General features: G+C 44.2%; 1 protein-coding gene across 4 annotated transcripts in view; it reads left to right on the top strand.

Annotated features, from left to right (window-relative positions):
• Nucleotides 1–3,348: 3,348 nt before the first annotated feature.
• The window catches only part of LOC120991959 (C4b-binding protein alpha chain-like), a 76,887-nt gene continuing 63,693 nt past the window's right edge, over nt 3,349–16,542 (top strand). For 3 of the 4 annotated variants that reach the window (XM_040420708.1, XM_040420709.1, XM_040420707.1), the window contains exons 1-2: nt 3,349–3,482; nt 7,545–7,727. In XM_040420708.1, coding sequence (XP_040276642.1) covers nt 3,395–3,482; nt 7,545–7,727 — 271 coding nt within the window. In that variant the 5' untranslated portion in view covers nt 3,349–3,394. The remainder of the gene's footprint in view (nt 3,483–7,544; nt 7,728–16,542) is intronic. The other variant, XM_040420710.1, reaches the window with a different exon arrangement.

Below are 16,542 nucleotides of genomic sequence, written 5' to 3'. Positions count from 1 at the left end.
TTCAGACATTTTTTTAGCCCAAGTTAGCGGAAAATTTTTTTTTTTTCTTACAAAGTCTCATATTCCACTAACTTGTGTCAAAAAATAAAATCTCACATGAACTCACCATACCCCTCACGGAATCCAAATGCGTAAACATTTTTTGACATTTATATTCCAGACTTCTTCTCACGCTTTAGGGCCCCTAGAATGCCAGGGCAGTATAAATACCCCACATGTGACCTCATTTCGGAAAGAAGACACCCCAAGGTATTCCGTGAGGGGCATATTGAGTCCATGAAAGATTGAAATTTTTGTCCCAAGTTAGCGGAAAGGGAGACTTTGTGAGAAAAAAAAAAAATAAATCAATTTCCGCTAACCTGTGCAAAAAAAATAAAATTCTATGAACTCGCCATGCCCCTCATTGAATACCTTGGGGTGTCTTCTTTCCAAAATGGGGTCACATGTGGGGTATTTATACTGGCCTGGCATTTTAGGGGCCCTAAAGCGTGAGAAGAAGTCTGGGATCCAAATGTCTAAAAATGCCCTCATAAAAGGAATGTGGGCCCCTTTGCGCATCTAGGCTGCAATGAAGTGTCACACATCTGGTATCGCCGTACTCAGGAGAAGTTGGGCAATGTGTTTTGGGGTGTCATTTTACATATACCCATGCTGGGTGAGATAAATATCTTGGTCAAATGCCAACTTTGTATAAAAAATGGGAAAAGTTGTCTTTTGCCGAGATATTTCTCTCACCCAGCATGAGTATATGTAAAAAGACAACCTAAAACACATTGCCCAACTTCTCCTAATTACGGCAATACCACATGTGTGACACTTTTTTGCAGCCTAGGTGGGCAAAGGGGCCCCCATTCCAAAGAGCACCTTTAGGATTTCACAGGTCATTTACCTACTTACCACACATTAGGGCCCCTAGAATGCCAGGGCAGTATAACTACCCCACAAGTGACCCCATTTTGGAAAGAAGACACCCAAGGTATTCCGTGAGGGGCATGGCGAGTTCCTAGAATATTTTATTTTTTGTCACAAGTTAGCGGAAAATGATGATTTTTATTTTTTATTTTTTTTCTTACAAAGTCTCATATTCCACTAACTTGTGACAAAAAATAAAAACTTCCATGAACTCACTATGCCCATCACGAAATACCTGGGGGTGTCTTCTTTCCAAAATGGGGTCACTTGTGGGGTAGTTATACTGCCCTGGCATTTTAGGGGCCCGAATGCGTGAGAAGTGGTTGGAAATCAAAATCTATAAAAAATGGCCGGTGAAATCCGAAAGGTGCTCTTTGGAATGTGGGCCCCTTTGCCCACCTAGGCTGCAAAAAAGTGTCACACATCTGGTATCACCGTACTCAGGAGAAGTTAGGCAATGTGTTTTGGGGTGTCTTTTTACATATACCCATGCTGGGTGAGAGAAATATTTTGGCAAAAAATATCTTGGCAAAAAAAAATTCAGCATTTTCCGCTAACTTGTGACAAAAAATAAAAAGTTCTATGAACTCACTATGCCCATCAGCGAATACCTTAGGGTGTCTACTTTCCGAAATGGGGTCATTTGTGGGGTGTTTGTACTGTCTGGCCATTGTAGAACCTCAGGAAACATGACAGGTGCTCAGAAAGTCAGAGCTGCTTCAAAAAGCGGAAATTCACATTTTTGTACCATAGTTTGTAAACGCTATAACTTTTACCCAAACAATTTTATTTTTTACCCAAACATTTTTTTTTTATCAAAGACATGTAGAACAATAAATTTAGAGAAAAATTTATATATGGATGTCGTTTTTTTTGCAAAATTTTACAACTGAAAGTGAAAAATGTCATTTTTTTGCAAAAAAATCGTTAAATTTCAATTAATAACAAAGTAAAAATGTCAGCAGCAATGAAATACCACTAAATGAAAGCTCTATTAGTGAGAAGAAAAGGAGGTAAAATTCATTTGGGTGGTAAGTTGCATGACCGAGCAATAAACGGTCAAAGTAGTGTAGGTCATAAGTGTAAAAAGTGGCCTGGTCATTAAGGGTGTTTAAGCTAAGGGGGCTCAGGTGGTTAATGAGGCAGTAAAACAACCAAATAGCATTAAGCTGGTCTACAGCATCCAGCGGCAACTTGAAGAGTTCCGCCTGCCACCCTCCTGTCCCACAGAGAAGAGACAGTCACAGTGCAGACTCACAGACTGTGTTCACACTTCCGGCCTCATGTGACTGTCAGAGGGCCCACCAGAGGGGTACTGCATAAGTGAAATGACAGCAGTGTCATTGATGGAAGTGCTCATAGCAGCTCAGTGGGCCCCGGAACTTGCCCGGGTATGCCGGGTGCTGACTCCGGCCCTGAATGTCACCTATGTATAAGGGGCACTGGGGTGCAGGACAGGCCTATGACCTACTTTGGGCACACTATTAGCACATCAGATGTGTGCTTTAACAGGGTTTTCTAGAAGTAAGATATTGATGATTGAAGTTAAAGGAGACGAACTGTAGAACCACGGCATGGTCACCACGCAGTGTATGGACCCGTCGGCTTGTAGCTCTGTACGCGGTCCTAGTTCTGGTGGCTGTTGGATCCTGAAATCAGTCGATCAGTGGAGGGTGTTGGACCCTTACTGGTCTGATCTTGATGACCTATCCTATGGATTGGTCTTCAATATCCTAATCCCAGAAAACCTGTGTGTAGATATTTTGGTGGTTTTTGACTTCTATGCCAGCAATACACACCAGATAACCTTCACTTGTTTGACTCAGCTCTCTCCCCAACCCTCCTACACCTAGTTTGCATCTGCTCTACCATCCCAAGACACCCCCTCCCCTTCCCCTGCAGACATCCTCCAAACGAATTTGTACCCCTCCAGATTCCCCTGGCAGTAGTGTGTCTCCCTGAGAACAAAAGGATTGGGCATGTTGAAATCTGTAATTGTTGGGGGGAAGGGTTCAGTTGGAGGTCCCCATGCACATAAAGGATACCTTCACACAGACCAACACAGCAGGCAATTATCAGGAACGAACAGCACAATCTGCCGTCCACCAGTGATGACTTAGGTGACCGCGCTACTAGATGAATGTCCCCATTATTTTTCTGTGTAAAGGGGCCTTTAGATAGCTGTTGACATCTATGTGCATCTCACCCTACGAGACTCTTAGCCTGCAAGTTCCTAGAAACAAACAGGAAAATGTTTTCTTCCTGTTTTTCGCAATTCGCTCTAAGTTCAATGTTATTTTTGAAGAAAATTTATAACCACAAGGAAAATCCGATTGTTCACAGAACTTGCTTCATGTTGAGAAAGAATTTATTTAAACAGATCTGAAGTCTTCCTGCAAAAGAGGAAGAAATGTCTTCAGCTTCCATGAGAATAGACTTCTTAGACAGTTAGACACTATTTGTTGGTCAGGAGCTTCTCACAATGTCTCTGGGATGGCTACTTCTTCAGAATACTATCTGTTTAATCATCTTAGGATTTGGAGAATATGGAAACCACATAAGAGTGGCAGGTGAGTCTGGAGGAGTTATATAGACATTTTATGATGTATTTGTAGACTTCATTGTATGTTACAGGCAGGTAACCTCACAGAGGCAGATTGGACCAGAAGATGGGCAAAAGATTCCCCAGTGGGCTCAGGCTCTGACACAAGAACCCTTTAGAAGGTGACTTTGGAGCAAACATTTGTCTCCAGGGTCTATTTCTTATGGGATGATTCAGTAATAACCTATAAGATCTTAGTGATGAGATTACAATACAGTTATAAGGGATGTGTTCTGTATAAATGGAAGAAGTATCAGAATCCTTGCCTTTGGAGGATCCAAGAAAACCTATGACCACACTGGTCGTACACCCTTTAAGGAACGAAGCACTGTGATTTTACTGTTTCACCACAATAGAACAATCAATCTTGATATAAATTACATGTGAAGAGATGATTTACTTTGAACCTTTTGAAATTTAGATTTCTCATCCTGTTCAGCAAAGTTGGTGCTGCCTTCATTTCACAAAAAATGTTTTAGTGTGATCTGTGACATTTTAAACCTTGTTCCAACAACTTGAAATTCCTCAAAGCTCTAGAAACAGCACATAGAACACTGACCAAAACTGTGTGCAGTAAATGAGGACTCTAACTCCATGAGGGACGGTTACAGAAAAGAACCAGAAGTCAGTGGAGGAACTGAAGACAAATGTAGTATTAATACTATAGTAGAAATGTGCTCAACACCTTAGCCCACCAATGAAAAACACTCCACAAGGAATCACATAAAAACATCAACCAACAGCAGCAGATATAAAAAAAAAAAGACAATATTTCCAGCAGTCCGTCAAACCCCATGTCTTCATTGTAAATTCATAAAGTCAGGAAGACAGTTCGTGTCTACATTAGAGATGAGTGAATTTCTTGAAATTTGTTTCAGGTCCAATTTGCCAAATTTTTGGGAAACTCAAATATGCTCCAATTGCCTTAAAAGTTGGTATACCTCTGTTCTCCTGACACTCCTAAGACTAGATAAAGAAAGAGATCTTATTATGCTACTCTGGGTTTATGGGCAATATATTAGTTGCCTGGGACTTATCTGGGTTTCTGGGAAACATATTTAAATTAGCATTCCTAAACCTATCTGAAGCCAGCAGATATAAGATGTGCTAATTATTTTATATTTTTCCTTGAAACCCAGAGGAGCATTGACTGTCTTATAATACTCATCATGCGTTCTTGGCACCCTTAATAAGGAGAAATAGTGCTCCAACCAAGGCCTCTCAGGCAGCACAAACAAATGTTATTTGCTCAGCTCTGTTAAAGGGTAGTTACCCAGAAAGAAATGGGTTCCTGGGAAGAGAGATTCAGTTGTCCTTTGTTTTGGAAAGGAGATTTGCTTGTGTCCCCTTTATGGGGGGAAACCAGCACAGCAATAGATAAAAATCTTATTATGAAAAAGCACTGATTGAACAGTTTGAGGCTACCACCAAACACTTAGTGAATAAAACAATAAAATTGACAATTAATCTGTGAAGCACAAGGGGGTAAGTATAAATATACTAGAGATGAGCAAATACATTTTATCAATTGAGAATTCATCCTGAAGTTTAAAGAAATGGATTCTAACAAACCCAAATATTTAGCAATTTATTTCATGTGAATCAAGAGAGAGATCCTCACATGGAAAACATGTGAAATTCAGTTTTATTTCTGAAAGGATTAAAAAACATGAGTGTTTCAAAACTTTAGCACAGATGTCCAGTCATTTCTTAGCCTTTCAAATGGGATTCCTAGCATAGCTGGGAAAATAGCTAATCCAGCTTCACTTCTGCAACTAGCTCTTTCAGGACAAAAGCCATTGATCAGAGCGAAGCAGATAGAATTGACTTTTCTAGCTGAAAAGCTTTGGGGTCCTCTATCTGATTACTATTTCTATTAAGGAGACCATATAGTATACGTGATGACTGTTCTAGGCTGCACAATGCTCCTCTTGGTTTCTGGGAAAAATATATGCAGATTAATATGTCTAACAGCAGCTGCCTTTGGATTTACCTTATCTTTTTCGTCAGGAAAGCTAATTAGGATAAGAAAGGTAATTCCTTCTGGTGCCAACTAAAAATGAGCTGATGGATACAATTTGTCCTGTTGGGACTCTAGTGCCCAATTTAATGGCCCAAAAAGCCTCCCAGTACAAAATATTTTTAATTTCCTGAAAATTTCTGCTATAAGGCCGCGTTCACATGTCCATTCTGGTGATCTGGCTGGATCACTGCCGGGTCCAGCAAGGCTGCTCTGTGTAGGAACAGCCTGCCTGATCTCCAAATGTGAATGGAGATGTGAACTCGGCCTAAAACAATAAAAAAAATAACTTTTTTTCCACACTTTTTTTAAAGTTTCATTTACTAGCGTAAACAGGAACTAATGGAAAGGAGATGTAATAACAAGGTTATAACAGTATCAGAGCGCATTCACACGACCATTATTTGGGTCCGCATCCAAGCCACATTTCTTGTGGCTGGGACCGCAAAAGATTCGCTGTCCACATCTTTTGCTCCGTTCCGTGGCCCCGCAAAAATGATAGATCATGTCCTATTCTTATTTGTGGACAAGAATAGGCATTTCTATCACGGGCCATCCGTTCCATTCTGTAAAGAGCGAAACGGACACATGCGGAATCCGTGTTTTGCAGATCCGCAGTTTAAGGACCACAAAACACGGCCGTGTGCATGAGCCCTTATATAGTAAATTCTGGTAATACTGAATGCCTCTCTGAACATATCCTTCTAGCTGTAACGTGCTCCCCCATTGGTCTGGCTATGATGGTAACTACACAAAAATATAGACGATAAACCACAAAAACATGGTTATAAGAAATGGATGCTTGATGCAGCAAAACACATTCTACTCTAGTAAATGAAACTTAAAAACATGTTTGTGGAAAAAACTTTATTTTATCCATAGCTTATAGCAGAAATTTTACGCAAATGAAAAATATTTTCTGTAAGTATTTGCCAACTTTATCTGAGGATGCTCAAAAAAATCACTGAGAAGACTGTAAAAGCTGTGACTAAGGCTTCGTTCACATCACCGTTCAGCCTTCCCGTTCTCCTGCTCCGTTAAGAAGAAAGTACGGATTCAGCACATAACTGAGCCGAACTGAGCCTTTGGACCCCATAGACTATAATGGGATCTGTTAGGTTTCTGCTCAGAAGATGTTTTTGGAGCGGAGACAAAAGTCCTGCATGCACAACTTTTGTCTCCGCTCCAAAATCATCATCTGTGCGGAAACTTAACGGACCCCATTATAGTCTAGGGGTCCAAAATCTCTGTTCGGCTCAGTTATGTGCCAAATCTGTCCTTTCCGTTCTCCTGCTTCTTAACGGAGCAGGAGAACGGAAAGGCTGAACGGTGATGTGAACGAAGCCTAAAAGGGGAAAGTCTGGGTGATTTCAGAATCCTGTTGTACACAGAAATATACGGCTTGGTCAATGTGTCCGTATGCGCTGTAATGTGAGTGCCTACGCTGCTTGTGATAATGTCCACAATATTGGAAGTCTCCTCAGTTCTGATATCATTTATCAAATTGAACTGTAGTGTATGATGGCTCCATGGCCCATGTCACAAGCAAACCCTCAGGTGCAGTAAAAGACTTCATCGAAGCACATGCAAGTTCCCTGAAGTCATTTTTTTTATTTCAGGGCATTGAAAAAGTCGAAAGGCTGTACAGAGGAGGGAATTTGTGGGATTCCAGCATTATACCTCATTCCCACGTCAGTGTTCGGTCAGTGATTTCCATCTGTGATTTTTTGAGCAAAAACCAGGTGCGGCTCTAAACAGGTGCAGATCTTTGCCTTATGCCTCCTGTCTCTGGAGGCTTCAGTCCTGGTTTTGGCTCCCAATCGCTGATATTAAACACTGATCGAACACTGATATGTGAAGGAGGCTTTAGTCTGAAAACTGGACTGTATATAATAGAATGAGATTTGGGGGGGGGGGGGGTTGGGGCATCTGGTGGAATACATAATGTACCCAGCGACTAATGCCTGCTGACCTGATAGTCATCCTATCATTATTGTGCTTTCCCTGCAGCCCAATGTAAACAGCCGAATCCTGATGGAAGGTCCGGACTCTCCGTAGTGAAGAGCTCCTATGCGGTGAATGAGGTGGTGGGAGTGCTGTGCATCCCGGGGTATCGACCATTTGTGAAAGAGATCACTTGTAAAAGAAATTGGATTTTGAAGTTTCACTGGAGTAGCACTCCTCAATGTATAGGTCGGTAGAAAGCTCCAGAGAAAACGTCATAATTAGGCTTCAAGAATCGAGCTTCAGATCCAAGGTCAATTCGTTAAGAAACTTCATTTGTAATGAATAATACGGCATTAAAATGGATGTGTTCTGTGTACGACAACTTAGTCTCAGCCAAAGTTGCGCGAGACTTTGGTAAATGACTTCAATATTCCTATCTGCTTATCTTAAAATAGGAATCCGGGCTTCGCTACTGGCAGGTGCCTCAGAGCCAATTTCAGATTCCTATTTTAAAATGTTTTTAAATACGCAGATAGGAATACCGAAAGGATTTACCAATGAAGTTTTCCTACATGGAGCACATCCATTTTAATGCTGCACGGAATCTGCATTACAAATGACGTTTTTTTTAACACCGACTTCGGATCTACAATCAGAAGCTCAATTCACTCAACCCAAGTCACAATATCGTAAGTAACCATACATAACCCAAGGAGCTGCACACCGTGGTGTGAGTGACCCAAGTACCCTGCTGGACAGCGGGGAAGTTCTATAATCTGGTTCTGGTGAACATCTCACCATAAAGCTGATTCCATTAAGGCCTCATGCAGACGACCGTTGTGTGCATCCGCGGCCGATGTTCCGTTTTCCATTTTTTTTCGCGGACCCATTGACTTTCAATGGGTCCGTGGAAAAATCGGAGAATGCCCCGTTTTGCAGCCGCATCCGTGATCCGTGTTTCCTGTCCGTCAAAAAAATATGACCTGTCCTATTTTTTTGACGGACAATGGTTCATGGACTCATTCAAGTCAATGGGTCAGTGAAAAAACACGGATGCACACAAGATTGCCATTCGCGTCCGTCATCCTTGTCCGTAGGTTACTTTCACACAGACGGATCCGCTGATCCGTCTGCATAAAAGCTTTTTAGATCTGATTTTTCACTTCGTGAAAACTCAGATCCGACAGTATATTCTAACACAGAGGCGTTCCCATGGTGATGGGGACGCTTCAGGTTAGAATATACTAAAAGAACTGTGTACATGACTGCCCCCTGCTGCCTGGCAGGTGCTGCCAGGCAGCAGGGGGCAGACCCCCCCGCCACCTCCCCCCCTGTATTTAACTCATTGGTGGCCAGTGCAGCCCCCCCTCCCTCCCTTGTATTTAACACATTGGTGGCCAGTGCGGCCGGCCCCCCTCCCTCCCTTGTATTTAACATATTGGTGGCCAGTGCGGCCGCCCCCCCCCCTCCTTCCCTTGTATTTAACACATTGGTGGCCAGTGCGGCCGGCCCCCCCTACCTCCCTTGTATTTAACACATTGGTGGCCAGTGCAGCCGGCCCCCCCTCCCTCACTCCCCCCCCCGCTATTTAAAATGACTGACCCCCCATCATTGTCTGGCAGCGGAGAGTTCCGATCGGAGTCCCAGTTTAATCGCTGGGGCTCCGATCAGTTACCATTGCAGCCAAGACGCTACTGCAGTCCTGGCTGCCATGGTTACTGAGCAATTTTAGAAGCATTATACTTACCTTCTCTGTCTGTGACCGGCCGGGCGCTCCTCCTACTGGTAAGTGAAAGGTCTGTGCTGCGCATTGGTTATAGCACAGACCTTTCACTTACCAGTAGGAGGAGCGCCCGGCCGGTCACAGACATCGCAGGTAAGTATAATGCTTCTAAAATTGCTAAGTAACCATGGCAGCCAGGACTGCAGTAGCGTCCTGGTTGCCATGGTTACCGATCGGAGTCCCAGCGATTAAACTGGGACTCAGATCGGAACTCTCCGCTGCCACCAATGATGGGGGGTCGGTCATTTTAATTAGGGGGGGAGGGTCGGCTGCACTGGCCACCAATGTGTTAAATACAAGGGAGGGAGGGCTGGCCGCACTGGCCACCAATGTGTTAAATACAAGGGAGGGAGGGGGGGCCGGCCGCACTGGCCACCAATGTGTTAAATACAAGGGAGGGAGGGGGGCCGGCCGCACTGGCCACCAATGTGTTAAATACAAGGGAGGGAGGAGGGGCCAGCCGCACTGGCCACCAATGAGTTGAATACAGGGGAGGGAGGGGGGCCGCACTGGCCACCAATGAGTTAAATACAGGGGGGGAGGGACGGGGGGTCTGCCCCCTGCTGCCTGGCATCTGCCAGGCAGCAGGGGGCAGTCATGTACACAGTTCTTTTAGTATATTCTAACCTGAAGCGTCCCCATCACCATGGGAACGCCTCTGTGTTAGAATATACTGTTGGATCTGAGTTTCACGATCTAACTCAAATCCAATGGTATATTCTAACATAGAGGCGTTCCCATGGTGATGGGGACGCTTCAAGTTAAAATATACCATCGGATTGGAGAAAACTCTGATCCGATGGTATAATAGGGACTCCTGACTTTACATTGAAAGTCAATGGGGACGGATCTGTTTGCAATTGCACCATATTGTGTCAACATCAAACGGATCCATCCCCATTGACTTGCATTGTAAGTCAGGACGGATCCGTTTGACTCCGCACGGCCAGGCGGACACTTTTTTTTCATGTCCGTGGATCCTCCAAAAATCAAGGAAGACCCACGGATGAAAAAACGGTCACGGATCACAGAACAACGGAAATCCGTTTTGCGGACCGCAAAAAAAAAGTCTGTGTGCATGAGGCCTAATACTTCACTTTCAGGTTCTCCTCTCTTCTATCGAATTTCACCATTATACATTTACCGATCATTTCTCACCATGGGTTTGTCCAATATGCCTGAAAATGGAGACCCACAGTGACCATAGGCTATACATAATGTTATTTAAAAATATATATATATACACTCACCTAAAGAATTATTAGGAACACCATACTAATACGGTGTTGGACCCCCTTTTGCCTTCAGAACTGCCTTACTTCTATGTGGCATTGATTCCACAAGGTGCTGATAGCATTCTTTAGAAATGTTGGCCCATATTGATAGGATAGCATCTTGCAGTTGATGGAGATTTGAGGGATGCACATCCAGGGCACGAAGCTCCCGTTCCACCACATCCCAAAGATGCTCTATTGGGTTGAGATCTGGTGACTGTGGGGCCATATTAGTGCAGTGACCTCATTGTCATGTTCAAGAAACCAATGTGAAATGATTGGAGCTTTGTGACATGGTGCATTATCCTGCTGGAAGTAGCCATCAGAGGATGGAGACATGTTCTCATTCTGTTTACCCCAAATTCGGACTCTACCATTTGAATGTCTCAACAGAAATCGAGACTCATCAGACCAGGCAACGTTTTCCCAGTCTTCAACAGTCCAATTTTGGTGAGCTCGTGCAAATTGTAGCCTCTTTTTCCTATTTGTAGTGGAGATGAGTGGTACCCGGTGGGGTCTTCTGCTGTTGTAGCCCATCCGCCTCAAGGTTGTGCGTGTTGTGGCTTCACAAATGCTTTGCTGCAGACCTCGGTTGTAACGAGTGGTTATTTCAGCCAACGTTGCTCTTCTATCAGCTTGAATCAGTCGGCCCATTCTCCTCTGACCTCTAGCACCCACAAGGCATTTTTGCCCACAGGACTGCCGCATACTGGATGTTTTTCCCTTTTCACACCATTCTTTGTAAACCCTAGAAATGGTTGTGCGTGAAAATCCCAGTAACTGAGCAGATTGTGAAATACTCAGACCGTCCCGTCTGGCACCAACAACCATGCCACGCTCAAAATTGCTTAAATCACCTTTCTTTCCCATTCTGACATTCAGTTTGGAGTTCAGGAGATTGTCTTGACCAGGAGCACCACCCTAAATGCATCGAAGAAACTGCCATGTGATTGGTTGACTAGATAACTGCATTAATGAGAAATAGAACAGGTGTTCCTAATAATTCTTTAGGTGAGTGTATATGTATCAGGGATCCCCTGCTCTCTACTTTTGAACTTTATTTTTGTAATTTTGAAATGGGTGCAGCGTACTCAAGTTGTGTGTAGTAGATGTTTCTGGTTGATGTAGTGCAATATACACTAACCTGGTACAGCTGACTCTCTGCAAGGGCAGGTATAGGTAAGGAATAGTTCGTGACGCCAGTGCCAAGTAAACGGTGGCACGCCGTTTGCGGATGCAGGAATAAATTGAGGAAACGTAGTCTTAAAACAGAACTCCAACTTTAGTAGTTTTGCAAGCAGAGACAATATAGGAAATGCAGTTCCTTGGCATACAGTCGATTTTGCAATTCGGTCAATGCAGGCAATTCAGTACAGCAGGGTAATTACAGAGTGTTGAACACAGGACTTGCAGCACAGGAGCTTGCACTCTAATTCTGTCTGATCCTGGAATACAGCAATTCTTCACCAAGGCCCATTAACCTAATTCTGGCTTTATATCCTTGGCTATAGCTTTTGTCAGTACCTCCTCTGTCTTTCTGAGTACCTCTGGCTTTCCTGATCTTTGCCTCTGTCTCTCTCAGCTTCTGGAAACTTCCTCAGGCTCTAGAAACTTCTGAGCTGTGGTCTAGACTGACTTCTGCACTCCACACTAGATCAGGTTACACTGACTTTCCCTTCCTTGTCTGGCCCTTATATAAACTAGGGCTCCCTAGCTCCCTCTAATGCCTAAGAGCTGGAATGACACCCCTAGCCGGCCTGTACTTGCAAGTTTCATAGCAACAGGGAAATACATGCATTACATTACATGACATTTTATAAAACTGACATATACCAACTTCCCCATAATTAGGAGGGACGACAGCACACCAAGTGACCTTTGGTAGTAACGGGTATTACAACTCCCGTATACTACATACCCCACTGCTTTAAGCTGAGTACGACCTCGTACTCCCTCATGGGTCGCCCAACTGGAATCTACCTGAAATAGAAAAAAGAGACATGCAGGCATACATACATGTAATTCATCTGCATTTACATTTACATCAGGTCCAATTGGCAAAAGTGAAGTGTGGTGACAAGGGGCGTCGTTCTCTTCTCTCAGGATAGTGAATGGAACGGGGGCGCTGACCTGGCACAGCGTAACATTAGAACCAGGATAGTCCATGACAATGAATAAGTCCATGATAGAACAGCAAAATGGATAAAACAGTATAAAAGTTCTTGGAGGCTCAAAGAACAAACATGAGTCCGTACCCAGGTTATTTCTTATTAATTCACAGAGGCTCTCATGCGGTGGAGTCCATCTCTGGGCACAATACTTTTAAAAGAGTAAGAATCTCAGAGGCTCAGGTACTTTTGAGTCTGTCTCCGGGCACGGTTCCTTAGTATGAAGTTGCACAATAAAAGGACAGCAAAATAACGGAACTACCCAGGAGTTTCCCATGGGTGTATCACAGGCAAGGGCTCACGTGGAGGAGTCCATTCTTGCGCACAAATGTCAAGTAAGGTATTGCCCGTGGCAACTGTTTGGGAGGAGACACCACCAGAATAATCAAAGTCTCCTAAACGGACTGGCGGGCGTCCCCTGGTCATCCGGGTAGACCTTCTCAAAACAGGGGTCTCCTCTTCCCTTAGCAACGAGGTAGAAGGGAGAGGAGCAACAGGAGGGTCTCCATCCGTGAGACCTCGGTCAGGAACAACTGGAACAACAGGAAGTACTGGAACAACAATATCCACGAGAGGGGGAACTGGATCCGGAGCATCTTGAACCGGCTCTTCTGGAGGTGAAGCTACAGTAGGTGCCGGAGCAGGCACCAGCAAGTTCAACCAAGGTGTCAGAAGCCAATGCATGGGATCCGCGTCATACCTCAGATTACTAACAGCCTGCATAGGATCCTCGGGCTGTATTGCTGACTCCGACACAGGATACTCAGATCCAGAACTCTCGTCACTAGGTTCTGGTGTCAGGCAGAGCTTTAACCGGTTTCGGTGTACAATTTGGGATCCCTTGCCTTCCCTGGTGATCTCATAAGTGTGAGTTCCAACATTTGGGATTGCAGTGACAACATAAGGACTTCGTTCCCACTTACTGTCCTATTTGCTGGTACGACGGTTATTCTTTAACCATACCACAGCCCCTATGGTCAAGGGTTCTGCATGGGCTGCCTGATCATAGTCTCTCTGCTGTCGGTCTCTAGCAAGGTCCATACGTTCCTGAACAATGGCTTTGGCTGCATCTAATCGCCTTTGGTGCTCAGCAACCCAGTCGGTGTTAGGTAATGGGTTAATGCAATCAGGTACATGTATGTCCAATGAATGATCAGCAGGCAATGTCCCTTGGCGCCCAAACATCAAGTAAAAAGGGGTATACCCGGTGGAACAATGTATGGTATGATTGTATGTGAACATGAGCTGTGGCAACAGACTGGGCCAATCTCCTCTGCTCTCAGGAGGCACGGCCCTCAGCATCTCTATCAAGGTCTGATTCATTTTTTCACATAATCCGTTACCTTGAGGATGGTAGGCCGTCGTCCGGATCTTCTTACAGTTGTGTAAGCGGCACAGTTCATGGAACAGATGGGACTCAAAAGCAGGTCCTTGATCGGTGAGGATCTTTTCTGGACATCCATAGGGCAGGAGAAAGTGCTTCCAGAACATTTCGGCTGTAGTCTTGGCTGTCTGGTCTCTCACAGGCACTGCTACAACAAACTTTGTGAAATGGTCAATAATAGTCATGGCATAAGCATACCCTGAGCGACTAGGCTCCAGTTTTACATGGTCGATGGCGACAAGTTCAAGAGGACGGGTACTTACAATGGGTCTTAGTGGTGCCCTCTGATCATGGTGCTCACTTCGTTTCAAGGCACAGGCTACACACTCTCGACACCACTTCTCCATGTCTTCTCTCATGCCCACCCAGTAAAACCGCTGGCGGATAGTAGCCTCAGTCTTTTGGACCCCAAAGTGACCGGATTGATTGTGGTACATCTCCAACACCATACCTGCATCTCGTCGGGGTATGAGAATCTGGTGTACTCTTTCGTTGGACACTGGGTCTAGGCTTCTCCGTAGCAATAGGCCCTTTTGTATGAAGAGTTGATGGCGCTGTCTCCACAGTTTGATGAGCTCAGGATCTGCACTCTTACGCCGGATCCTCTCAGGGGCTCTGCCACTAGTAATGAAGTCCAACAACTCACCCAGCACTCTACACTGCGTGCAGAATTATTAGGCAAATGAGTATTTTGACCACATCATCCTCTTTATGCATGTTGTCTTACTCCAAGCTGTATAGGCTCGAAAGCCTACTACCAATTAAGCATATTAGGTGATGTGCATCTCTGTAATGAGAAGGGGTGTGGTCTAATGACATCAACACCCTATATTAGGTGTGCATAATTATTAGGCAACTTCCTTTCCTTTGGCAAAATGGGTCAAAAGAAGGACTTGACAGGCTCAGAAAAGTCAAAAATAGTGAGATATCTTGCAGAGGGATGCAGCACTCTTAAAATTGCAAAGCTTCTGAAGCGTGATCATCGAACAATCAAGCGTTTCATTCAAAATAGTCAACAGGGTCGCAAGAAGCGTGTGGAAAAACCAAGGCGCAAAATAACTGCCCATGAACTGAGAAAAGTCAAGCGTGCAGCTGCCAAGATGCCACTTGCCACCAGTTTGGCCATATTTCAGAGCTGCAACATCACTGGAGTGCCCAAAAGCACAAGGTGTGCAATACTCAGAGACATGGCCAAGGTAAGAAAGGCTGAAAGACGACCACCACTGAACAAGACACACAAGCTGAAACGTCAAGACTGGGCCAAGAAATATCTCAAGACTGATTTTTCTAAGGTTTTATGGACTGATGAAATGAGAGTGAGTCTTGATGGGCCAGATGGATGGGCCCGTGGCTGGATTGGTAAAGGGCAGAGAGCTCCAGTCCGACTCAGACGCCAGCAAGGTGGAGGTGGAGTACTGGTTTGGGCTGGTATCATGAAAAATGAGCTTGTGGGGCCTTTTCGGGTTGAGGATGGAGTCAAGCTCAACTCCCAGTCCTACTGCCAGTTTCTGGAAGACACCTTCTTCAAGCAGTGGTACAGGAAGAAGTCTGCATCCTTCAAGAAAAACATGATTTTCATGCAGGACAATGCTCCATCACACGCGTCCAAGTACTCCACAGCGTGGCTGGCAAGAAAGGGTATAAAAGAAGAAAATCTAATGACATGGCCTCCTTGTTCACCTGATCTGAACCCCATTGAGAACCTGTGGTCCATCATCAAATGTGAGATTTACAAGGAGGGAAAACAGTACACCTCTCTGAACAGTGTCTGGGAGGCTGTGGTTGCTGCTGCACGCAATGTTGATGGTGAACAGATCAAAACACTGACAGAATCCATGGATGGCAGGCTTTTGAGTGTCCTTGCAAAGAAAGGTGGCTATATTGGTCACTGATTTGTTTTTGTTTTGTTTTTGAATGTCAGAAATGTATATTTGTGAATGTTGAGATGTTATATTGGTTTCACTGGTAAAAATAAATAATTGAAATGGGTATATATTTGTTTTTTGTTAAGTTGCCTAATAATTATGCACAGTAATAGTCACCTGCACACACAGATATCCCCCTAAAATAGCTAAAACTAAAAACAAACTAAAAACTACTTCCAAAAATATTCAGCTTTGATATTAATGAGTTTTTTGGGTTCATTGAGAACATGGTTGTTGTTCAATAATAAAATTAATCCTCAAAAATACAACTTGCCTAATAATTCTGCACTCCCTGTACTTTCAGACTGTAGTTTCACCCACCTTTCTTCTTTAGGTTCAGGCCTACTGGAGGGTGAAGGAACTGCAGCTCTGTCATTGGTAGCTCGAGCCTGATCCTGTTGAGCAAATTTGTTATAGAAAGCCGGCATCTCTACATCTTCCCAAGCATCTCGTACATCATCAGGAGCTGTCTCTGTGGGAAGTCTGGATAAAGCATCAGCATTATCATTAGTACGTCCAGCACGATA

This window comes from Bufo bufo, chromosome 2 (genome assembly GCF_905171765.1).
Source record: "Bufo bufo chromosome 2, aBufBuf1.1, whole genome shotgun sequence".
Classification (NCBI taxonomy): Eukaryota; Metazoa; Chordata; class Amphibia; order Anura; family Bufonidae; genus Bufo; species Bufo bufo.
This window is presented reverse-complemented; position numbering and strand designations above follow the sequence as displayed.